General features: G+C 47.1%; 1 protein-coding gene across 1 annotated transcript in view; it reads right to left on the bottom strand.

Annotated features, from left to right (window-relative positions):
- Loxl2 (lysyl oxidase like 2) overlaps positions 1 to 26235 on the bottom strand; it is a 92556-nt gene that overhangs the window by 45980 nt on the left and 20341 nt on the right. Inside the window, exons 2-3 of the mRNA XM_051160775.1 lie at positions 18856 to 19260; positions 8372 to 8547 (exon numbers count right to left, since the gene is read on the bottom strand). Coding sequence (XP_051016732.1) covers positions 8372 to 8547; positions 18856 to 19213 — 534 coding nt within the window. The 5' untranslated portion in view covers positions 19214 to 19260. The remainder of the gene's footprint in view (positions 1 to 8371; positions 8548 to 18855; positions 19261 to 26235) is intronic.

The following is a 26235-nucleotide window of genomic DNA, read 5'->3' as shown; positions in this document are numbered from 1 at the left end:
TATTTCTTTTTCCTCCATTCCTCAACCTCTCTCAACAACTAGTTACTATAACTAGTTGTTCTCCAGCGGTTGGTTTCCCTTAACCAGCTTTTCACCACCTGCTCAATTCTCCCTATCATGGATTCACAAAGATCTTCTCTTCTCTTCACTGACTGTTCCCAGCCAGTGATAACTTTTTAAAAATTGTGACAAGGTTGCAACTTAGCTAAACATTAGACTATTGGTCTCTCTCTCTCCCCTTCTCTCTCTCTCTCTCTCTCTCTCTCTCTCTCTCTCTCCCCCCTCCCTCCCTCTCTCCTCTCTCTCACTCTTGCGCTCTCTCTGAGACAGGGTTTCTCTGTGTAGCCTTGGCTATCCTGGACTTGTTTTGTAGACCAGGCTGTCCTTGAACTCACAGAGATCTGCCTGCCTCTGCCTTCAGAGTGCTGAGATTAAAGGCATGCACCACCCCACCCACACACCCACACACTCATAGATTCTTTTTGGTACTTGTTTAATGCACAAGAAACAGTCAGGCAGCCCTTGTCTCCTGTCACAGCACAAACACTTCTTGTGGGACCTGTGGATAGACACGGAGAACATCAGCACCTCTGTACCCGTGCTGTTCAACATCTCATCACCTCTTTCCTTAGATCTGACACGGAAGAGCTCGGGAGGTGACTCGGTCAGTCAAGTGCTTCTCAGGAAAGCATGAAGACCCAAGTTGGATGCCCAGAGCACATGCATAAAAAAACATGCTACAAGCCCAGTGTTAAGGAGCTAGAGACAGGTGTCTCCCTCGGGCTAACTAGCTAGGCAGCCTGGTCTAAGTGGAAAGCCACAGATGAGAGATTGTCTCAAAACACAGGGTAGACAGTGTTGGACGGGGAACAACATCTGAGGGTTATCTTCTATCCTCCACATGCATGTACACGCACACGCACACACACACACACACACACCTTCATTCCCTTCCCCTCCCAGGATCTGATACACAGTTACCAAGCTGAATTATTGCACAAAACCTGACCCTCAACACAGTCTTAGACTGGGGAGGAGCGTACTGTCTATGAATGTTGTTACGCATCTCATAATAGAAGAATCTGCCTATGGTATAGTTATTCAATGTTCATGATCAAATCAGAAATTCAGAGGCTAGGAAGATGCCAGTAACATCCTCTAGACTGAACACTGACTTTTGACTGGACAGTGCAACAAACAGTAGGAGGAAAGGTGCCTCGGTGACCTCTATTCATTTGTTTGTTTGAAGGCAGGGTCTCTCTTGCTATGTGGATCAGGCTGGTCTTGACATCACCCTCCTGCTTTAAAAGCTCACTAGGGATTACAGTCATGCACCACCCCGCCCGGCTCCATTTCTGTTATTCCCCTTTGTTCCCTTTTTGCAGTGCTGGGAATTTGAACCCAGGACATCAGACCCGCTGAGCAAAGGCCTAACCACTGACCTAAATCTTTAGCCTTCTTTGGAACTTTTTACTGTGAGTCAGGGTGTCACTGAGTTGCCTATGTCGGCTTTTGACTCACCCAGGAAGATTTTGAACTTGCAATCCTCCTACCTCAGCCTGCCAAGTAGCTGGGATCCCAGGTCTGCACCACTAGGTCCTGCTCTGCGGTTCCCATTGCTTGGCTCTGTGCTGGACTGCACCGTGGTGAAGCGGGTGCAGGCGGGATGGCGTGGAGAGCTGAACTCATACTGGCGCGGCTAGGGAAACAACCCGGCTGTCTGTCTGGACTCCTATAAATCAGGGGCTCTGCACCGCTGCTGGAAAATACTTTCGGTTTCCAGCCTGGAAGAATGTGAGCAGGTAACAGAGGCTTCTTTAGAGAGTAGGCCAGCCCTGCTCCGGGCAGGAAGCCGGCGAGACACCTGCTCCAGCCACCAACCCCTTGTGGCCCAGCAGCTTCTCTAGCATTGCCTGGGTTCTGAGTCCAAGGACTCAGCAAGTCCTAGGCTGGGCCAGACTATACACTCCATGCCTTTGATTGTACGTAGCAGCCATCACCATGGCAACAGAGCAATGACCTCTGGCATCAACTTTCTCTACTGTGAGACAGTAAGCTCAAGAAGGGCAAGACGATGCATTTATCAGTCCCTTTCACCCTCATGCCCAGCCCAGGGCTCAGTGGAGACACACACGGACAATGAATGAACAGAGGAGAGATTTCAGCGTTTATTATTCAGCATGGCTCATGTACCTTGACCTCCACTAGCCCTGCCATACTCATGTCATCTAGACGACCCTGCAGGAACAGAGAACAGTGCTATATACCCACCCCCCAGCTTAGCCTGTTCACAGATGCGAACTTCACACCCACCTCTCCCATTCATCTTGTCCCCAAATCACCGTTCAGCAAGCTGGTCCAATCCACGACGTTGAGAGCTGGGAGTACATACTGCTCAGGTGTCGGTCACCTCTAAAGCAAAGGATGTTTCTCCAGTCTAACAACTACAGCGCTAACAACTACAATGCTATTTACTTGTTGCGCTTCGCCTCATGACTTCTTCTAATGGTATCTCTGCTTTGCAAAGGGTTGCATGGGCAACGTGCCAGAACCAAGTTTCCAGATTTCCTGGGATCTGCGCAATTCCAAGTATTCGGTTCTGTTTGCCACATAAACACCCTTTGCTTTTCAGACATGGTGACCTATTTTCACTTTTTTTTTTTTTTTTTAAAAGAAAAGGTACTTTGGAGCTTATTCTCTTGTGTGGCCTTATGGTGGCCAATAGCCCCGGCTACATAAAGGTTCTCAGTGAACAGAGCACAGATGATGAACATAAGAGTAAGGCCCTGTATGTCTTCCCCTATGCAGGCTCACAGAGTGGTGGGAGAGAAAGATACCCCGGAGAGCCTCATCCATCACCCAGCTCCAACGCTCAGCTGTCAGACGATGCCCTGCTTGATCCTTTTCACTCCTCTCCTATGAGTTAGACACAAAGTACCATTTTCTCCTTGTCCCTTTTTATGGGACAGAAGTCATTCAGCTCTCCTGAAACTAGCTGGGGAACTACATACAGACAGGAATGGACCCCCTTTCTAAAACCACTCAACACAATCTGCCCCTCTTCCCTGATGCTGGGATGAGAGATAGTAAAACCTCCCAGCTGGGAAATGCCCACTTTTGCAGGAAGCCTCTCAAGGGACCTTCCCCTCAACCTACAGATGCAGACAGATAAGGCTGTTGTTGGGAGGGAGACATGGAAACATCTGGCAGCACCAGTGACTAATAAAAACCTGGATTCTTTGCCAGGTTCCTGTGGCTAAAGGGGAAAAAAGGATGTTTTTCAGGTCCCACCATCTTTCCATAAGAATGCTAGCCTGTAGAGTCAGGGCACATAAATGGCCTCCTCTTAGCTCTGCAGCATCCCTCTGTTTATCCCTCAGGGTATCCTGGGCTGCCCATTGTCTTAGTGATGATACAGAGGCCCAGGGAATCCCTCACAGAATAGGTACCATCCCTGGGCATTCCTAGTCTGCCCTGTTCACTTAGTTGCCAGCATACCCAGTTTTATGTGGTGCTGGGGATTGAACCCTGGGCCTTCATGCATGCCAGGCAAGCACTTTCCCAACTGAGCTGCGTCTCCAACCCCTTATTTGTTTTTTTTTTTTGGTGGGGGGGAGGGGAAGCCTTTAAGAAATGTGGAGAGAAGAAAGCAGGTACTGCAGACTCACACATTTCCTGACCTATCAGGCCCCAGCAGAGGCCTTGTAGAAACAAACATGTGATCTAGGAACTGGTACCAGCTGCAGGGTTGCTCTGAAAGACATCTGGATTTGTCATCTCTCTCTTTATCTAATGCTTTTTCCACCCACCACAGACAGGAAACAAAGTGTCCTGGTTTAAGAGGCTCTGAGGTCCTGGGAGGTTTGCTAAGGCCCCTGTTTTCTGCATTTAAAAATAACTGTATTATTGCACATGTTATTTATTTTATTTTATTTTTTTCTTTCACCTATCTTATTTTGAAAGTGTTTTAATGACTGACCCTAGATTTATTTGTCTCTATATTAAGCCAAATGAATGTTTTATAGTGTGATATCAGGTGACCCAGTGGGTTGGGGGTCAGCCACTCTAGACACAGTCCCAAGTCTGTCTCCACATGACTACAACCCAAGCCTTCAGCTGTAGGGTCTGAAGCTAAGGGTCCAAACAAAATGAGATGGCTCAGTCTGTGTTGGGAAGGACAGATACCCCCGCTCAGTGAGTTTGCAGTAAAAAGGTCATATAGTCACTCATTGCCCCACAGGATGTCTAGACTGCATGTAGGTATCCAAGAAAGCAGATAGTGCAAGTGAAATTCTACCAGTTGCTCCAGTTGTAGTGACTCACGCCTCTGGAATCTTGGTCAGTGACCTACATAAGTACTTCGTAGTCCACAAGCTTTCTCATCGAATTCATCTGATTCTTCTCCCCATAGAGAACTTAGACTTCCTTGCCAATGGCAGAGAGAAACTGCTACCAATGGATGCTGACTGTTCTGCTGTTGTGGTTGCAGTCATCAGAGCCCTTAGCATCAAATCTGTAGATTCCTCTTTGGTTGAGTTTTTACTGTGATGAAGGGGCTATTTTCCCTCCCCTGGAAAGGAGTTTATTGTCTAGAAACCCCAAAGATGCCTCAGGTTGACAGAGAAGTCTAGGGAAGCTAATTAAGTAAGATCTCCTTCACCACTTTCCTAACTTAAAAACTAGAATTTGCAAACCCTAACCCTAATCCCTGAGGTCTTAGGGTTAGGGCTAGCAAATCCTAGTTCTTAAGGCATACTTCTGGCATTCATTGCTGAGATCTGGTCCACTTCCTTCTTGGGGATATCTGAGGCACTCTGGTGGAGATGCAAGCCTATGAGGTCATCTGTAATATCATGATCCGATCCTGACCTCCAGACGATGAGTGAGGATGCAAAGTCAATACCTAGCTTCAAATTGAAAGTTGTGCGGTACCAGAGAAGAAGCCAGGAGAGGACCTGAGCACATAACACACATATTATTTGCCATCGATTTTCTGTACATGTGTGACACACATACACACTAGTGATGCCTATTTGGTCGGTAGTTGCTTCTAACACGAGATGAATGCTTTTCCATGTCTTCTGAGAGACAAGCGACCTTTAAGTTTGGCAGTCACCTATTCCTGCTTCCTTCCCCATATAGGAATCTGATTGCAATATTTCTGGCAGGAGGCCGGACAGTTTCCACTTGGACTCCTCACTACACACAAGGGAAGATGGGTCTGTGGTAGGACTCGGCCTCGGATGAAGTCTGTGTCCTGTTCGTCACCTGTCTTTCTCCTTAGCTTTCTCTGGGAGTTGGGATAAGTTGTAAACACTCGTCTCCATGGTAACACTCCAAATATTTGAAAAGAGCCGACAGTGCCTCCGCCAGTATCTCTTTTTGACAGAAAAAAATCTTTATCCCCTCCTCGGACACGGTTTTCAGACATGTCTCTGTCCTCCTGGTACCTCCTGTGGGTGACCCGGTTAAGAGATGGACCCAGACCTGAGCCAGTGACTTCAGTGACACAGTACTTGCCAGGATGAAAAACATCAGTGCCTTTTGCTCACTCATGCCCCTTGTGACTGCACTCTTAAGCCTGCCCCCCCCCACCACACACGCACACAAAAACCCTGGATATTTGACTGTACAGACAAAATCCCTTTGACCCCCAAAATATAACAGCCCTTGCATTTTGAGTAGACAACTGTCACATTTGGGGTCTATTATTTCAAGCTAATGCCATTTTCCTAAATCTTCACTTCATAGTTTTATGTTGCAGCAGTTGCTCCTAGTTTGGTATCTTTCAGTACTTTTTTTTTTTTTTTTTTGGCCCACATTTTTGTTTTCCAAGCAGATTCTTCGTGCAGGATGCAGAGGCTTAGGGCACACCACAAGAGACCGTTCACTGTGTTCACACAAAATTAGTCACCGGCTTTCCCAGGGAATCCTGAGTGTCCAACACCACCATCTAACTGTATGACCACCAAAGCTATGTCTCGCTCACTCGCCCACAATGATTTCTTTAGCAAAGAGGAATGCTTCCATGACTTCAGCTATTGACACGAGGCATTTTGGAGAAACTCCCCAGCACTCCACAAACATTCTGCGAGGGTGGTCTGGGCGGCTCCTGGTCAGACCAGAGCTACACGTGAGCCTGAGCTTCAACCATGAAACCCGACACGTAGGAATCTTCTTGCAACTCATGGGTTCTCCTTAGGCATCTTGAATCTAGAGCCAACATGACCTCTTTCTAGTGCATATGGAAGGGGGGTTCCAGAGGACAGCTTCCAAACGAAGCTTCCTGTGTGCCTATGGCTGGGCAAGGTAGTCTCACCCCGGCTTGTGTCACTGAGCTGGTTTGCACTGCAGGAGGCCTTTTGAGAACATGTGCAGTTCAAATGCTGTGCCTGTCACACCAGATGTCTGCTCTGTAGCCCTCTGGGTGATTGCGGATTCACCAGGATCTGCGGACTTGGCTTCAGCATGATGCTCCAGCGGGCCTCGTGACACACACTTTGTCTTTCCAACAACCAAGGACTGTATTTTCTTTCAGATGGGAGCTCTCAGAGCATGAGGGATGCATTTCCCCCATCAAACATCAAAGCTGAGTACTCCGCTTGCTCATCAGCCCTTCCAGAATAAGAACGCTCTTCCCAACATTTCCCCCCAGATAGCCTAAATCTCTTCCACTTCACTGGGGTTCTGCTTTTGATGTACCATGTTGTATGGCTGAGGAGGCAGCCCAGTCAGTAGAATGGCCAGCGTGTGTGAAGCTCAGAAGCGCAGTATGGTCGTCGTGCAAGCCTGGAACCCTAACACTCAGGAGATGGAGGTGGGAGGATCATCTTGGCTACATATTGAGTTTTAGGTCAGTTTGGGTACATGAGACCCTGACCCCTCCACCCCACCCCCCCAATTAAGTAAATAAAATAAGTAAACCACATTATATCTTAACTTCCTTTCATATGCTAAGCATTGTAACTAGTACACGGTAGGAGGTCACTTAACATTAACCTGCGGAAGTGCTGCTCTCAGTGCCCCCTTTGCAGGGTTATTTATTATTGTTATGATGATGATGATGATGCCAGCAGCAGATGAATCTTATTCTTTCACAACCCTATACTGACTGATAGACTGACCTTTCTCCTTCTAGTTGCACCACTAACATCTTCTTAGCCACAGAGCCTGGACCTCTGTTCTCTCAGCAGTCCAAGTAGGCATGCTGAGCTTCTAGCTGAAAAAAAAAATGCCACTGAAGATATCATAAATAAGCGTGCTGTCTGCTGAGGCAGGGCAATGCCATGAAGGAATGTCTAGCCTATGTGTTTCTCTTCGAGGTATAGTTTAATACTTGATCTTGGATGCGTCTCTGCCTAAGGGAATAGAAATTTCTGGTATGCATTTCTAGGGAGAAGGAAATGCAAAAGTTGGAAGTTTGTTCACATGTGGTCCCTAGAGTTCTCTGTGGTGAATGCAACACGGATTAAGGTATAGCATCTGCCTTCCAGGAGCTTCTGGTCTCATCAGAGAGCACAGACACATACACGTGGGTGCTGTTTCCTATGGGGATGTAGAGTGCGCATGCGAAGTTCTGGCACACTGGGTTGCACAAGCCTGTTCTCCTCAAAGTCAGTTCCGTGGAAGACCAAAGTTGGGTTAGTGGTGTTCAGTGCCTGAACGGCATGGACTCCACAGCACTCTTGTTATCGTAAATGAACAAGCACATTCGAGGATGATGACTAGATGTGGCCTCAAATGCCAGCTGAGGAGAGGATGGAAACTCATTCCATGCTCCATGCAGGCTGGACCAGGTCCAGTGTGTGCTGTGTGCTCTGGGGGCACAGGAGAGGGAAGTGGGGCAGCGTGAGTCACGGAAGGATGACAACTAGGGCACAGTCTGGGGACATCTCCTGGAGCCTAAATGGGGGCAATTCCAAGTCTCTTTTAAATCCAGGGGCTGGAGAGATGGCTCAGTAGTCAATAGTATACCGGTTTCTCTTTCCAAAGACACGGGTTCAATTCCCAGCACTTACATAGCAAGTCACAACCATCTGTAACTTCAGTTCCAGGGGACCCCGTGCTCTCTTCAGGACTCCTTGAGCACAAATGTGGTACACAGACATACATAGGGCAAAAAACCCACATGCATAATGGTATCCATTCTCCAGAAATCTTTCAACTTACTCTTGCATCAAATCTAGCTGGTATGAGTCTCCACATATGCCCTGTACTAAACAAGCAGGCAAGGCATCGTATATGCAGGGAAAAAAAGTACACTCAAGTGAAGACCCTATTGAGAGCATGTGGAGGCGGAGTACACACAGGTTCTGGGTTCCATACTCATGAGAGTGTAAAAAAAAAAAAAAAAAAAAAGGCACAGGCTTACCTCTATTTGGTTGATCAATGAGTTGTCAAATTTGAACCCAGGAATCCTCTTTTCACTGCACACCACGCCAACATCTTCTGTGTGCTTGCAGTCGGTGACACCCCAGCCATTGGAGGAGCAGGCTGCCAGGGTTGCCTCTTTGCCAGTGCAGTAGACATTGTCCAACCAGATGGGCCCTGAAGGAAAGGGAGGAGAGAAAGCAAGAAAGATCCTGTCAGTGCAGATCTAGGTAGAAAGGGCACGCGCTCATCTTACATGGAACGCTCCTGAATTTTGACAGGTGTGGGTAGCCATCAGTTGATTTTTATTATGTGACGTTGTCACATCTAATCTTAGATCGCCGGGACTCCCTTGCCAGGATAGGGCAGCTGAGGAGATCGGAGGAGGGTGGTAATTTGAGCACGATTAGGACAGAAGTCAGGTTTGATTCTGGAAGCTGTGTAGCATATCAGTTGTCTTCTTCAATGCTGCTGCGACAAAATACTTGGCAGAGACAACGTAAAGGAAGAAGGGTCAGTCGATCGTGGTGGGAAGGCATGACATCAGGAAGTGAGGTGCCTGGCCATACTGTGTCCCACCGTTAGGAAGTAGAGAGAGGTGAATTCTGGTGCTCAGCTGGCTTCCTTGTTTTTCTCCTCCCCCCCACCCCACCCCCACTTCCTTAGTTATGTCTCTATGAAAACATCCTGATAGGCATGCCCAGAGCTGAGTCTCCTAGATTTCAAATCAAATCAACTTAACAATCAAATTTCATTTTACTTACTGTTGCTATTGTGTATGAGTGCATGATGCGTGTTTTGGGGGCGGGGCAAGGGACACATGTCACAGTGAGATAGTGTGGAGATCAGAGAGCAATTCTGTGGGGTTGGATCTCCCTTTCCATGTTTATACAAACCCCAGGGATCCAATTTAGGTGGCCTTGCATGGAAAGCACCTTTACCCACTGAGCCACCCCACCCTTCTGACAAGGAAGTTTTACCACTATGAGTGGCACAAAAGGACAGGGGCTTTTGTGGGGAGTAGAGGAAGCCCTGTGCGAATGTGTAACAAGCTGTCTAAATTACTTTTCAATTGCTATGACAAAACACTGTGACCAAGGCAACCTACAAGTGAAAGTCTTTAATCTGGGGCTCATGGGTCCAGAGGGTTAGAGTCCATGACCATCATGGCTGGAGAAAGGCAGCAGAGGGGCGGGCAAGGTGCTGGAGTAGTAGCTGAAAGATCACATCTTGAGACACACCCATGAGGCAGGGAGAGAGAACTGGGAGTGGCACGTACTTTCGTAACCTCAAAGCCTGCCTCTAACATGGCCACACCTCCTTCTGATCCTTCCCAAACAGTTCCACTAACTGGGGATGAAGCATTCAAATACATGAGCCTCTGTGGGGAAGGGGGCAAACCACCACTGGAGCAGATGAAATCTTGAGTGAATGTGTATAACTGACAAGGACCAAGGCCTCAGACCCATAGGAACTGGCAAAACCTCCCTCAGGTCAGTGTGTGGATATTGACAGCATGTGCGAAAACTAGTAACTGCAGCTTCTTTATCCTGAATGACTGCAGCCTGAGACCGACTGCTCCGCTACAGAGACCTCCTAACAAGACTCTCTAACCCTTCCTTCTGGGCTGTAATATCGCAGGGGCTGCAGTTCTGGATTGCTGCAGTTGGTGCTGCTCCACCAGAGCCCGTGTAACTCACCCAATCCCAGCCTTCCTGTCTGTGTGTCTTCTGTCCTTTCTTCCTTCCCTTGCCACCCCAATTGGATTTCCAGGGCCAGGCCATGCAGGATGCAGTTGGCTTTGGAGACTAACCTGGGTTTGAATTCTGGTTCAGCCACTTTGAGCTTTGAAGCCCAGGCCACGGTCCCTTTCCTGCCAGCAAAATGACGACTCAGGGACTTGTGAGCTGCGGAGGTATGGGTTGACTAGAGATAGTTTGTTGCTGCTCTGTCGTGACTTGAGAACGAGGACAATGACAAGAATGTGGAGTTTGGTTATACCCACAGCACAAGCCGGCCTCCCCTGCCTCTCCGTGGAGCAGCTGGCGTCTAGCCACCCATGGACATGCTCACTGGCTCTGTGATCAAGGGTTTGCTGGGCTTAGGTCACATCCATTTGCATTACCATCTTGACCCCTGGGGAGACCTAGGTGACACTATGACTTTCTCTTCATAGACACAGAGCCTGGCTCAGATAGCTCAGCCTCTGGGCACCAGGCCATCCCTGAGACCAGAAGCCTAGGTGTCAGTTCTCCAACTAGTGGCTTCACAATTCTGCTTTTTCTTCACCATGCCTGGTTCAGAGACAGGCCATTACATCACTGCCTCATCACACATTCAGCAAAGTCACTGTGTGGCCCACTTCCTCCTGTTCTTTCACCTTCTTTACACTAGTAGGAAATTTTACCTGCAAAGCACTAGAGGGTTAACCATGTGATGCCATCTCATACCATCGAGATGGTGGTGTGGCTTGAGTGTGCCGAGTCTTCTGCGAGTTCCTGTGTTTAAACACTTGCTTTAGAAGGTTGGGAAACATTTTTGAGGTGGGGGCCTTAATGGAAAGAAGTGAGTCACTTGGGAAGGACCTGACTTCTAGTCAGGTCCCTGCTTTCTGTTTGTCAAGATATGAGGGAATAGGCCAGATTGGTAGTGTGTGCCTTTAATCCCAGCACTGAGGAGGCAGAGGCAGGTGGATCTTTGTGAGTTCGAGACCAGTCAGGTATACATAGCAAGTTCCAAGCTACATAGTGAGACCTTGTCTCAAAAACAAAGACAAAGGCAAAGATAACAAGTGGCGAGGCACCCCTGTAACAGCATGGTCTGGTGCTTTGAATTTGGTTGTTTGTTAATTTGCTCCACAAGGTGTGCTTGTCATCTTTTATGAGGAGACACTCATGTACCTCCAAATGATATTTGTAACCTTGTCTAAGAAATTATTCCTGATTGGCTGATTAAAAGGCCTAAACCTGGGGGCTGGAGGGATGGCTCAGAGGTTAAGAGCACTGGTTGCTCTTTCAGAGGTCCTGAGTTCAATTCCCAGCAACCACATAGTGGCTCATAGCCATCTATAATGAGATCTGGTCCCCTCTTCTGGCCTGCAGGCACACACACAGGCAGAAAACTGTGTACATGATAAATAAATCTTAAAAAAAAAAAAAAAAAGCAGGGCAGAAGGGGGTAGGTGTGGCCAAAGTTCAAGGGCTTTGAGGACAGAAGGATCATAGGGGGTGAGGAGAGGAGAGAGAGAGAGAGAGAGAGAGAGAGAGAGAGAGAGAGAGAGAGAGAGAGAGAGAGAGAGAGAGAGAGAGAGAGAGAGAGAGAGAGAGAGAGAGAGAGAGAGCGAGAGAGAGAGAGAGAGAGAGAGAGAGAAACTAGAAGAGGAAGGAAATGGGAGGCTGAGATAGGTTAGCCTAGAGAGGAGCATATGGCCAGATTAACTTGGATGGAGGAAAGTGACCCAGATGAGAGAATAAGCAAGTATTTATGGAATTACAGATGGGAGGGTAGCCCAAATAGACATAGACATTTCTAGATCAGATGGTGTTGCTATGGGGCTTGAGAGGTAAAGATAGCTTAGAAGGTCATTATCTGCCATGCCCCAGGTGAAACAAGGCTATTCTAAAAATTATCAGGTATCTGTGTCTTTATTGATTGAAATAGAGGGCTAGATAATATCACCGTGATAATTACAGGGCTAATAATAAACATTAACAGGCCTACTTTTAAATTAACTGCAACAAGTCCCAGGTTGCAGATCCCTGCTACTGTAGAGCTACCACTATGGACTTTTATGCTTCCAAACTGTGGGCCAATATAACCTTTCTTCTCTTAGGGTGCTTCTTGACAGACACTTGCTCACAGCAACAAGAAAAGTGTCTTTTGGGAGGAGCTACTGTCAAAAATACAGGAAATGGCAAACACACACTGGTACAAGGGAGGATGTGGAGAAACTGAAGCCCTTGTGCATCAATGGTGCTGATGCTGTGGGAAACAGTACAGTGTTCCTCAACACTTGGGTTTCTCTGCTAATCTCTGTAGACCAGGCTCGTCTTGAACTCAGAGACCCACCTGCTTCTGCCTCTGAGTGCTGGGATTAAAAGCATGTTGTCACCACCTTTCAAAACTTGTTCTTTGCTTTGTTTGTTGTAGCGGGGGCTGTGCTGGGGATAGGATTCTGGGCCTTATACGTGCTGGGCAATTGTTCTACTGCCAAGCTAGGACCTCAGCCCCCCAAAATTTAAAGCTAGCATATGATTCAAAATTCAAAAACTGAAGCCAGGTGTGGGGGCATGTAGCCGTAATTATAACTACTAAGGCGACTGAGGTCAACCTGCCTACACGCTGAGATCTAGGTCAGCCTGGACAACTTGTTGAGATCCTATCTCAAAATTTAAAGGGAAAAAAAATTGCATATGTCCTTAGACCCATGTCTGTAATCATAGCACTTAAAAAAAAAAAAAAAAAAAAAAAAAAGCCAGACGGTGGTGGCGCACGCCTTCAATCCCAGCACTCAGGAGGCAGAGGTAGGTGGATTTCTGTGAGTTTGAGGTCAGCCTGGTCTACAAAGTGAGTCCAGGACAGCCAAGGCTACACAGAGAAATCATATCTCAAGGGGAAAAAAAGGGAAAGAAAGAGAGAAAGAAAAAAAAGAAAGATAAGACAAGGCTAAAACAAGACTTGGCAGGAGTTTGAAGCTACACTGGGCTACACACTGAGTTCCAAACTAGCCTGGGCTACAGAGTGAGATCTTGTCTCAAATAAATAAATAAATAAATAAATAAATAAATAAATAAATAAAAGGCAGGGAGTGTAGCTCAGTGGTTTGGTGCTTGTCTAGTGTATACAAAGACCCAGAACAAGAAAGGGAGGAAGGGAGGGAGGGACAGACACTGAAAGCCAGGCCTTGGGGAGGTGTTTGCAACCCGATGTTCAGAGCAGCACAATTCATAACTGTAAAGATATAGCAGCAGCTGGCATCTGTCCACCAGCTGCACACATACATGGCCAAACTGTAGAAGGGAAAATTCTGGAGCTTCAGCATCAAGCCTTGAGGATCTTTTGCTCAGTGGGAAAAAGCTGGTCACAAAAGGCCAACCACAGGATGATTCCCTACCTAGAGTTGTCAGATCCTGAGAAACTGAGCTGAATGGGAGTTGCCAGCGGCTGTAAGGAGGATGGGGAGCAGCTATTTAATGGGTCCTGAGTTTCTGTTTTGCAAGAATGTTCTGGAAATCAGTTGCACAAAAATGGGAACATACTTAACCCTACTGTGCTGTATATGGGCTTCAAATGGTTAAGATGCACGTTTCGTTACATATATTTTACAGCAGTGAAAATATATAAAGTAAGACATATGCGAGACGGTTTTTGTACTTGAGTGTACATACACATGTGTGTAATGTACCTGCAAAAGACATGTAAAATTGCCTACATGTGTGCATGCACACATACAGAGGCCAGAGCATGGCATTAGCATGCCTTCCTCTGTTGATCTCTACCTTAATTTCTGCAACAAGGTCACTTCCCTGAACCTGGAGTTCATCAATTCAGCCGGGCTGGTTGGCCCAAAAGCTTCATGGATGGCACTGTCTTCGCTCCCCTGTGCAGGGGTTACATAACTATGGTCTTCATGTTTGGCTTTTATGTGGGTGCTGGGTACAGCAAGGACTTGGCTCCCTGAGCCTCTACAAAACCAAACCGAACCAAACCTGTCATTTTTCCATAGGTTCTTTTACAAGAGTACCAGAACAGCAGGCCTACAAACCCATCTTTAAGTCTTATCTGCCACAGGCTTGGGTGATCTGTGACTCAGTCAACTATTGAAAAAAACCTGTGCCCATTTCTAAAGTCAAAGGGATGGCCAACAGACAGGCTGTCATAAAGACCCAACAAGCTAATGAACGGGCCTACGGACATGTTTGAGCCCCTTTTCCTTCTTCTAAGTATAAAAAAACTAATGTATTCTATAGTTCCCATAGTTAGCAGATGAAAACACTCCCATTGTAGAGATTATAAAATTACTGAGTGGAGCTGAGGTTCTTCAAGGCCAAGGAGGACACGGGGCTAGTCTCCTGACTTGCAAGCCTTGCTACAACGTGTGTACTCTGATGCCTGGCTGGTTGCTGCTCAAAGGAGACAGCTTTGGACTCATTGTGGGAACAATGAGTTGATTGAAAACATCTGGACTGGGTTTTCCAGCCACTTTCTCAATCTGGGCTGGCTTCCAAGCCGTCAGGCTCCACAGAAACACACGCTTGCTAATAGATGGCTGTTTCTACAGCGAGCTCATATTTGTTTTACTGCATGCTAGCAACGAAAGGGCCCCTCCATCTTGCCAGAGAGGCTTCTTCCCCCAGAACATTCTGAGCCGAGCAGAGCTGAGTTGCTAAAGGCAGTGCCCTTATTCCATCTGTAGCCAAGGAAGCCGCCCTCACTTGGGCATGGAGGGTGGCCAGAAACTTTTTGCTTCCTACCTAGTATATACTAATTTGCTTTTGTGATGGCTGATTAATATTCAGTGTGTTTATTCAGTCATCTCTTTGTTTGTTTTAGTTTTTTTGTTTTTTGTTTTTTTTCAAAATAGGGTCTCACTATGTAGCTCTGGCTGTCCTGGAACTCACTCTGTAGACCATGCTGGCATCAAACTCCCAGATCCACCTGCCTCGACTTCCCAAGTGCTAGGACTAAAGATGTGCACCACTACACCCAGATTTCAATCTTTTCTTGATGAACATCTAGCTTGATTCCATCACTTGGCTATTGTTAAAAAAAAAAAAAAATCAAGAGCACCTTTAAAAGAACACTATGGAATAGGAAAGCATGTGAAATCGGCACCCTGGGGCACAAGGGAAACTGTCACCCATCAGAACTGCTCTTTCCTCTACCTTTCATGCTCTGCAATGCTAGACCATGAAGCTTTCTATTAGATGCAGGATATGCAAACCTACACTTTGCTTAAGATAATATAATACTCCATGGTTCCCTCTTTGGTCTGGTCTCATGTCACTATTTTCTCCAATATATCTAGTACCCATCAGCTGGATTGTCCTGTTTCCAACACTACCTGCTTTCATGTCTGCCTGTGGAAATGTGAGGCAGTTCTAAGGCACCTACGGGACACCTGGATGCCAGGAAAGTGCTACTTGGGGCATAAGATGAGACTCATATTTGAGACACACACAAAAAAACCATCAGAAGCAAAGCTGTGTTTTACTTTTTCCACTCACTCACAGAAACCCCTCTCCCGATGAAAGAAGTATGTAAACAAATTAGAAGCTGCTTTAGAAGAGCAGAAAGGAAATGGGTTTGGATGCTGAGGCCTTGGTTCGATCGGGGCAATGGAAGCTATCCCAAGTCAGAACATGCAGGGTTCTTGGCCTTGCAGTGTTGGTAGAGTTGGGTAGAGGGTCCTCAACCTGTCTCAGGTTACCGTGAAAGCCCATCAGAGGGTATGAAGTAGGCCGGCTGCCCTCTTTAGAGCTCTCTGAAAGGGCCATGGCTTGCCTTGGCTCCGAGAGGCTTCGGGAGCTGAGACCTGCTTGCAGGTTAGGCTGCAACATTCAGAGGGTCCCCAACAATTGCTCAATTTTCATCATAATTGCTTGAACCTTGGAGGTTCAGCCCATCCACAGAGCCCGACTCCCAGGTCAGGCTCCACTGGGCACTACCACCATCACCAGCCGCAGCCAGGACACTGGCCAGACTCTGTGGTCATCATACAACAGACTGTTTCATGAACTGTTTTCTGTATTCTCCCACAGCAAAGCAGATCAGCCAGCTCAGATTTACTGAGTGCATACCATGAACCCAGTACTAAAATAAAACTTCCACTGAGGCTGATGAAAGTCAAAGACACCTATATTTAGAAGGTCTATCATAGCACAAACCACATGCCACTTTATATACAGATGGCTGAACTCTGTGTATACATGTAAGTATACAACAGCGTGCATATGTGTTTGTGTCTGTGGAAATGTGCGTGCATGTACATGTGTCGTTCCTGACAAGCTGCCCACCTGATACAGGTTTTCTGACTAGCCTGAAAACCAATAGGCTATAGTGGCTGGTCAGTGAGTAGCCAGGATCCCCTGAATGTACCCGTCCCTAGTGTTGAGATTTCCGGTACATGTCACCATGTTCAGCCACCACCTCCTCCTCTTTGTGTGTGTGTGTGTGTGTGTGTGTGTGTCTGTTGGGGTAAGTTTAAGGATCAAACTCAGGTCTTCTTCATAAGCTCTTTATTAACTGAGCTGTCGTGTTATCTCTCAGACAGCTTGTCTTAAATCCCCTGGCCATGCACTGTTCAGTCTGTCTAGTACTTCTTTTTCTCCATCCTTTCCTGAAACTGCAGCTGATATGAGCCTTGGTGGCCCCAGTGTCCACCCAGATGGCCTTTAGAAGTTCATCATTTGGTCACTGCATGTCCACTTTCTAGAGACCTCCTTGCGCTTGCCTCCAGCTTCTCTTCAGGCTCATGGCTCAGCCCTGATTGTAATCAATAGTTAAACCCTCCTCCATCTCCATCTCCACCATCCTGCTCAGCAGCTGTACCTCCACCATCCCATGCCACCAAATTGGCCCACCTGTCCTGCCATCCCATGCTGCCTCCTGTGGGTGAAGATCCACAAGTGCCTCATCCTTTGATAGATTTGTTGCCAATTTGGTTAAAAAGTAAGTCTGTCTCTGGGTAAAAGACACTATCTTTGGAAAGTATTTATCATAAAATTTTGAGGATATAAGCATCTGGAATGGAAAATATAAATTTGACATAGCCCTGGATCACTCAAGATGGCAGAATAAACAGAGATGTGGACATATGGAGGTTTAGTCAGATACAGGAAGTGGTTTAAAGACCTCAGCTAATTGGTGTTGGCTGCTTTGGCTCTCGTTGCTGCCAAGTGACCCAGAGCAAGCCTTTAGAACATGTGACTCTGAGCATAGGCTCTTAGGCCAGTTCTTCCATCAGGAAACTTCCCGTTGTCTGGAGGTGAGGTCTGCAGAGAATGGGACCCCTTTCTTCCCGTCACTTCTAGGATAACTGAAAGGAGGGTTGAAGGGTATATGTGGCTATCTCAAGGTCCCCTCAACCCAGCTACAGATACTGTCACACCCAGAACTTTGAGAACAGAATGTTCTGGGTTGGGTCAGAAATGTTCTGTATTTTATGCTCGCTCAGGAGAGTTTTGTGCAGATATCATGGCACTGGCCCCTGGTCCAGGGCGTGGGAACACAGCTCACTCTAGTCCAACAGTCTGATTCATGCAAAGGTCTGTGGGCAGCTCAGCTGGGGAGGAGCTTGATTGACCAACCTGGGGTGGAGACACAGCTTCTGGAAGAACACATGTGGTGTGTGTGTGTGTGTGTGTGTGTGTGTGTGTGTGTGTGTGTGTGTAAGCCTGCATGGACACCAGACATTGGTGTCAGGTATCTTCTTCCACTTTATGTTTTGAGACAGAGTCTTTCATGAACATGGTGCTCATCAGTTGGCTAGGCAGGCTGGCCAGTGAGCTCCAGAGATCCACTTGTCTCTACCTCCTAGCAATGAGGCTTCAGGTACATGCCACCACACCCAGATATTCAAACTCAGGTCTTCACTCTTGGACAGTAAGCTCTTTACCCACAGAGCCATCTCTTGTCCCCAAGAAGAACATTTGTTTGCAAATGCTACCTTTCACCTACACCTACGTTCCCAACTGGGGACGTGGACAACAGTTCTTAAAAAGCATCATCCAGATGTCAGTGAGTGACATGCCTTACAACATAAAGATGAGTGTGGTGGTGCTCATTTGTAGTCCCAGTCATAGGGGAGCAGAATCGAGGGATCCCTGGGCTTGTTGGCCTAACGGCTTAGACTACTTGGTGAGTTCAAGTCCATTGAGAGACCTTGCCTCAAAAACAAAACAGAACAAAACAGCAACAAAACCCAAAAGAAAGAAACAAAAAGCCTAGTTGAATAACATCTGAGGAACAACACCTGACATTGTCCTCTGGATGCCATAAACGCATCACAAATGCACATGCACACACACACATAGACACGATGATGGTGATGATGATGACGATGATCTTCGTATGGGTAGAACTCTAGACTGAGGAGCACTTTTGAGAGAGTAAATGAACATCCTACTTGGAAAGAGAAATCTGGAAGCAGGCGTAACACTGCAACCCCTAGACACCGTGTCTGGCTTAGTGACATGGGCACAGGCCAAAATAAAATTCACCTACTGACTGAGGTCATCAACTGTCTTGGCTTGCTTGAGACATTTCATGCTCAAAGAGAGAACAGCCTGGACAACTGATGATGGTTTCTCCCTCTACCATTCCCTAGGGGTCTCCCACCACTTTCCAGAAGGACACACCCTGCAGGACAGATAGAAAATTCTTGGAAATTCATGCTTAATATTGATTACTTCTTTGAAGGCTAGTGAGGGAGTGTCCCAGCCTTGCTGTGGGACATGCACACAGCTCCACGGGATAGTCTCTTACCTTCCCCTGGGCCATAGGAGGAGCTGGGGGTCCAAGACTTGGCTTCCACATAACCCACTTCCCGGCAGACGACATGGGCAGCATGGATGGAGAAATCGTCATCACACACGGTGCCCCACTGGCCTTCATAATAGACCTCCACACGGCCTTCATTGTGCTTCCTCTTCTGGCCCGCCAGGCGGACCTGGATCTTGACCACATCGGAGGGCACCTGGCGCTGATGGTGCTCGGGAGCTGGCTGCTGGAAGTACTCAGGGTACTGGTAGGGCCAGCTCTCATACTGTGCTAGGCTCAGGGAGGGCAGGAAGACAAGCATAGCCAAACAGCCATAGAGGTGGGAGCCAAAAGGTATCTCCATCCTTGTCCTGTGCTGAGGAGAGGTCAGAGGTTAGCAGCAGGAATTTTCTGGAAAGAAAGAGAGAGCTCAATTAGTCTAGCATAAATGCTATAGATACTGTAAAGCGCTCTGTGACATCACCTTTCTGGTTTAGCATGCAACCTTCTTCTGGAATACATCCCAATCCATTTCTGCTTCCACCTCATATTTTGACCATACCAGACTGAGTTCCCAATGTCACCCACCACCTTCCTCATCTCTGGAATGTTGTCATCAGTACTCTTAACTCGATTTAAAGAATATCTTTTCACTTCTTTTATTTAATTTTTATGAATGTATGTGGACATGCATGCTATTGTATGGGCGTGTAGGTCACAGGACAACTAAATGCGATTCTCTTATTTCACCAGGTGGGTCCTGGAGATTGAACTCAGGTCATCAGGCTTGACAACAAGCTCCTTTGCATGCTGAGCCATCTCACAGGCCTCTTTCTCTCTATTTTCCTGTTTTTCTGAGTGGAGAAGTGAGCAGAGCTCACGGGAACTGAAAAAGGATGAGGGGAGTATCCCTGGTTGTCATTGGAGGGTAGCTACTACTTCTCAGGGCTTGGTCTCCTTGAGACACCAATGGTTTCTAGAAATGAGCACAGATAGGAGGAAAAGGCTCTCTAGTGGCATCTGGCTTCTTCACTGAAGGGTCTCAGAGCCACCTATAGCACCAGGGGGAGAAGCCATGGGACACATACAGGATGGCACTCTCCTCCTGGTTTCTAATCTCTTCCTGATGCTTCTAATGGGAAAATCCAATTCAACCCAATGAAAAACAAGGTTAAGCACTGCTGGGAAAGTCGGCATGGGCTGGCCTCATGGGGTACAAGGCTGGTATAGAGGGAGGACAATGGGTCCCAGAGTCAAGCACAGGATTCTTAGACCACCTTCCTGCTTTGCACTCCTTCCATCTCCTCACAGGCAATCTGAGCCAGTTTCCCCAGTCATCCCTGCTATAGAAAATTTAGGCTCTGGTGATTTCCAAGAGATTTTCAACATGTCTAGTTGGATGACAAACTTCTTTAGGGCAAATCTTAGTCTTCTCCGGTTTCTCCATGACAGATTTCATAGCTTCATTGACACATTTACTCAATGGGAAGGGGCTCTGGCTGCAGGGAATGAGTCATGAGTAGGGTGTAGGGTCTGAGTGATCCTCCAAAGTAGCACTGCATCGGGAAGTCTGATAGAATCCTCTATGACCCTGCACAGTTCTCCAGGGCCTCATGGCTTTGTTCCCATGGGCCATGTTTGGGAAACACTGCAGAGTCAATCACCCTGAGACTGAGGTGATCATAGCAACCTTGGCCTTGACAGGTACTCTGCAGGTTATGAGACTCAATGCTCTGTTGCCAGAGGGCTACTGTCACCTCCTTTGAAAATGATGGAGCAAGCTGGGAGTAGCGGTGCATGCCTTTAATCCCAGCACTTAGGAGGCAGAGGCAGTTGGAGCTCTGAGAGTTTGAGGCCAGTCTGGTCTAGATAATGACTTTGAGTTCCCAAAAAGCCAAGAAAGAAATAAAAGAAGGAAGGAAGGAAAGATAGAAAAAGAAGGAAAGGAAGAAAGAAAGAAAAAGAAGATGATGGAGCCAAGAAGGAAGGGGTCTGAAGACAATGGAATTCACCCTCAGAGAAGTTATGAGGGCCCTGTGGTAATTTCCTTCCTATCTATAGTATCTCTCCATGGGGGATGCAGGGGTTTGAAACCAGCCTGCTCCTAACTCACAGAAGAAATGCTAAACTCTTTGTGGCCAAGTGGAAGAGAAATTGAAGAACCCAACATCAAGGAGGGCGTGCCTGCTGTGGGGAGAGAACATGCTAGAGCCCAGTGAACTGGGTTTAATCCTCATTCTGATATTTTTCAGTTGTTCAACCTCGGGCAAGACATTAAACATCTCTGTACATGTGTCCCCTCGTCCATTGACTGTAGATCATAATCACATGCAGCCCACAGGACCATTCTGGGGGTTAAATGAGTGGGCCGACCCCGCCCCCCCCCCACAGAAGCTCCTATTGTGCTAGGAACATTTGCTGAATGAAAACTTAGAGTCTTCAAGGTTGTAGGCATCACAGCCAGTGGGAAGCTACACGTACCTCCAGAGTGAGGATGTGTCTAGAGACCTCGTGTGCCTTGATCCTCAGATAACCCTGGGCCTGGGGAATTGTGGGAAAAGGACTGTGGGTATGTCTCAAGGAGGAATCCGATTGAGATATGAGAGCTCTAAAGCAAAGCCAGGAGCTGCAGTTGGAAACTGCAGGGGCATGGACAGCTCATTTTAACCATACAGAGACAGAGAGGTCGGAGCCCTCAGTTCAGAGAACGTTACTGTCAAGGAAGGATTGGCTAAATTATCCTGAGCTGGAGCCACCCAGAGCTGATCAATCCTTTGTATGTTGGTTCCCTGTGGGCTTGCTAAGGGAGAAAGCCCTGAGTTGTCTCCAGAGCCCAGCCATTCTCATCCTATGACGCTCAAACAAGGCCAGAAAGTGGTGAGGTTCCTGCGACAGGTCCACAGTCTGCACCTGGCTTCTGCTTTGACACCTACAGCAGAGTACCTCTAAAGCCCTCCAAAGACCAAGCTCCTCAAGGAGACCTTGCCAGGTACTCTCAGGCTAAATGAACGTTCTCTTTAGCTGATTTACAGTCATTTGTTGCTTTTTCTTTCCTCTGTTGTCCATCAGGCTTTGTGACAGGGCCTCAACCCTGAGGTTTTCCACAAAACAACACACCTGTTTATGCTAGGCAGACTCATTTGTATTAGATAAATCTTGTCACAAACAGCTATAAGACAGCAGAGAAACATACCAAAACACATGTATTATCATGCGCTGCATTTTGTTCAACAAAAGACCCTGCCTATGAAAATGACCCCATAAAGCTAGGCTATGGTGGTGCATGCCTTTAATCCCAGCATTTGAGAGGCAGAGGTAGGTGGATCTGTGAGTTTGAGGCCAGCTAGGTTTACAGTGCGAGTTAAGGACAGCAAGGGCTACACAACCCTGTCTGAGAGAGAGAGAGGAGAGAGAGAGAAAGGGAGGAAGGAAGGGAGGAAGGAAGGAAGGAAGGAAGAAAAGAAGGAAAGAAGGGACCTCATAAATGTATAACAGAGGTGAACAGTTTCATAGCAGCCAGCACAATGCAATATCACATTATTCACATGCTTGCTGTGATGATGGTAAAACAAGCCTCCTGTATTGCCTTTGTCTAAAAGTACACTGACACTAAAGCATCATATTTTGATATGATAATGGCTTCACTGCTTTTTGCTTTTGTTGTATTTGCTTGTTGTTTTGTTTGAGGCCAGGTCTCACTCTGTAGCTCAAGCCGAATCACATACACAGGGATCCTTCTGCCTCAGCCTCCAAGTGCTGGGCCTACGCATGAGCCACCACAGCTGCATCTGCTGCATGCTTCATCCCTGCTTTGCGGCCACTCCGCCTGCTTATGAACAGCATCTAATATCAGACGCCGCGCCGTGCTGCATCACACCTGCAGCAGCCCTCACACAGCTTGGTTATAATTCTCTTAATTGCATCACAGGAGACCACAAGGAGGGACCGATGCCCACCATCCAGGTTTGTCAGGGAACATTCTAGGATGTGTAACAAAGCCTGAGTCACGGGCTCCTGACACTGAGGTGGCATGTGCTCAAAGAGCCAAGCATCCAGAGGGAAAGAATGTGCATGGAGATATGCCCCCATGGGTCTCTGCTTCTGCCAAGGCTGAGGCCAGTGTGAAAAACTGAGAGAAAATGTCAGTAGACTCCACTGACTGACAAAATACAAATCAGAGGTCAGGGGAAGAAACTGATGATAGAGACATATTAGGATATGGAGTGCAAATAGCACGTTTGGAAACCCAAGCCCAAGAGGAGAGAAAGACACACGGAGAAAGCATTTGAAGAGCAATGGTGAGGCATTTCCCACACTGCAAGGCAGAGCAGTATACTCCATAGGAGAGACCACCTTTGGCCACACGGCCTGTGGAAAGCCTGAGGCAGAGGAAATCTTACATCTAGCCATAAGGTAACGGATATGCTACATCTGAAGAACGTCAGGAAGCATTCCCACAAAAATAAGGAAGGAAGAAGATAATAGGATGCCATGTTCAAAGGGCTCCTAAAGTAACAGCAGTCTATATTCATGGGAGGGGTGATGATGAAATGAGGACACTGAGATAAACAAAAATGGAGGTACTAGAAGGAGATCTTCCAGCCAAAGGTGTAATGCTGTGGAGGTTTAGGAAGAAATGAAAGATGGAATAGAAAACTACATAAGCAAGCCTAAATGCAAACTCATGACCCACTGTATAAAACAATAACAACCATCTGTGTTCTAAGATATTTGTACTATGGGCTGGTGGGGTAACCAGTGGGAGGGCATTTGTCTATCATCAGTGACACCCTGTGTTTGGTAATCAGAGTTAAAACACAAGGATAAATAATAGCAGCCTCCCTCCCTCTCCCTCTCCCTCTCTCCCTCCCCCTCCCTACCCCCCCCCCCCCCCCCCCCCCCCCCGTGATTAAAATGCAGAAGAGGCAGGTGGGAACTAAAGTGTAAGATTCTTGCATGGAATAGCAGAAGTCTGTTTCCTAACAGACATAACGAGCCTTAACTGATGCACGCTGCAATGCTTGTGTTCATCACCATAGGAACAGCAGAAGCACAACAGCAAAAAATATAGCACAGGTTACTACAGCGGGTAAACAAAGGAATTCTGATAAAAAAAAAAAATGACCTTGCTGCTGCTGTGATGAAACACCCAGGATAGCTGATTGATCAGGGGGAAGGATTTGCCTTGACTCCTGGTATTAGAAGTTTCAGACCATGGTGACGTGGTCACACTACTTTAGGCATGTGGAGGCTCCCTGTATAAAGGAGGTGCATATGACACAGAAGGCTGTTCTCCAGGGAATAAAGAGAGGATAGGTTGGGGGTCCCCAAGTCTCTCTCACTTCTGTCTCTCTCTGTCTCTGTCTCTCTGTCTCTGTCTGTCTGTCCGTCTGTCTGTCTCTGTCTGCCTCTCTCTGTCTCTCTGTCTCTGTCTCTGTCTCTGTCTCTCTCTGTCTCTGTCTCTGTCTCTGTCTCTCTCTCTCTCTGTCTCTCTCTCTCTCTGTCTCTCTCTCTCTCTCTCTCTGTCTCTCTCTCTCTCTCTCTCTCTCTCTCTCCTTCTCTGGTGTTTGCACTTGTGTGGAGGCCTGAGACAGGTATTGATGCCTTCCTCAGTTGCTCTCCACCATATTCTTTGATACAAAGGTCTCTTCATTGAAACTAGAGCTTATTGATTCAGCTCTTTTGGCTGGGCCAGCGAGCCCCACGAGATCCATCTGCCTTCACCTGCCAGCCCTGAGATTACAGGTATACACCACCATGCCCAGCTCTTACATGAGTGTTGATCATCTGAACCAACTGAGCCATCTCCCAGCCCCCCAGGATTCCTTCCAAAGGCACCCCTCAATGGCCTAACGTCCCACTACCTCCCAATAGAGGCAAGGACTGGAAACAAAATATAGCCTTTGGGAGACATTAAAAAATGTCCAATAAATCCTCCAATTAAAAGACAAAAATCACCAAACCCAGACTGAACAATATAATCAAACTACATATTATTACAAAAGACATAGAGATTCACTATGGAAAGACGGAAGAAGATACACCTTGCGTGTGCAGCTTGGCTAAAAGAAAACTGATCTACGGTGAGATAATCTGATTCCAGGACAAGAAAACTACCAGAGCTAACAAAAGAGCCAATCGGCCAGGAAGCTACAACACTGTGGAGGTGCATGGATCATTTCAACATGCATGAAATAAATACTGACAGGATGAAAAGGAAATCAGAGCCATCAGCTGATCCTCAGTGGCAGTGGAGACTTTCCACACAAGACAGCCCTGGCACAGAAAACACAAACAAGAGATTAACAACCTGACAATTCACAAGTCTCTGGAGACTGTATTCATCAACTCCACAGGACACATTTCCTTTAAGGACACAAAGACTTGCCAAAATGAACCCCAAGTTAAGTCAACAAGCAAGTTTCAAGACAGTCAACGGAGGGGACTGTCTGACCACGGGAGAGTTTAGCCATGTGTCAAGGCTGAAAATCTAAGTATTTGTCTTTTTTGTTTCTAATAACGTATACTGTGTACTCGGTAAATTCTGACGAAGAGGGGTGCTGGTTGGGGGTGTTGGTAGAGTGCTTATTAGCATGCACAAAGCCTGGGGTTCAATCCCTAGTATTACAAAAGACGGGCAATCCTGTAACCTCAGCACGTTTGAGACAGAGACAAAGAGAATCTCGAGTTTAAGACCATCCTCAACCACACAGCGAGTCTGAGGCCAGCTTAGGCTCTATACGACACCCTCAAAGCAAGCAACAACAACAACAGACGTAAAGGGGACTCAAGGTTACTGGGCAGTGACCTTCTACTGTCCAAGTCTCACACTGGACATCAAAGGCTAACACAGGGCAAAGGAGATGGAACATACACGTGTTCCTCCTTGTCTCATGCCTTCTCCTTGTAAAATCACCACGATTAAACGTTTCTCCGAACACCACAGTCAGGTTCCGTTTCTGCTTTAACCAGGCAGCAAGGAGGGAACGGATGCGTGGACTCTAACACTTCTAACCGTGACGCTAGTGGGCAGTGGGTGACAATGAAATGCTGGCCATCTCCTTCCAGCTCACAAGGCCACACACATGTGTTAGGCTAACTCTCGGACATCCTTCTCAGGCCAAGTCCTGCTCTGAGTGAGCTGTTGTGGCCATGACAGGATCTGACGGCCTAGCTTGGTTGCACCTCTAGGACCATCAGTGAATGCTCAAGCGCTGCACGAATGATATGAGCCTAGGTCAGCTGACTTTGAATTCTAGGGTTTTGTTCTGTCTTGTCTTGCCTTTGTCTTCGACACTTCCCCTTACACACACACACACACACACACACACACACACACACACACACACACTTTAAAGATGGGGCTCATTATGTAGGCCAGGCTAA

This window comes from Acomys russatus, chromosome 18 (genome assembly GCF_903995435.1).
Source record: "Acomys russatus chromosome 18, mAcoRus1.1, whole genome shotgun sequence".
Classification (NCBI taxonomy): Eukaryota; Metazoa; Chordata; class Mammalia; order Rodentia; family Muridae; genus Acomys; species Acomys russatus.
This window is presented reverse-complemented; position numbering and strand designations above follow the sequence as displayed.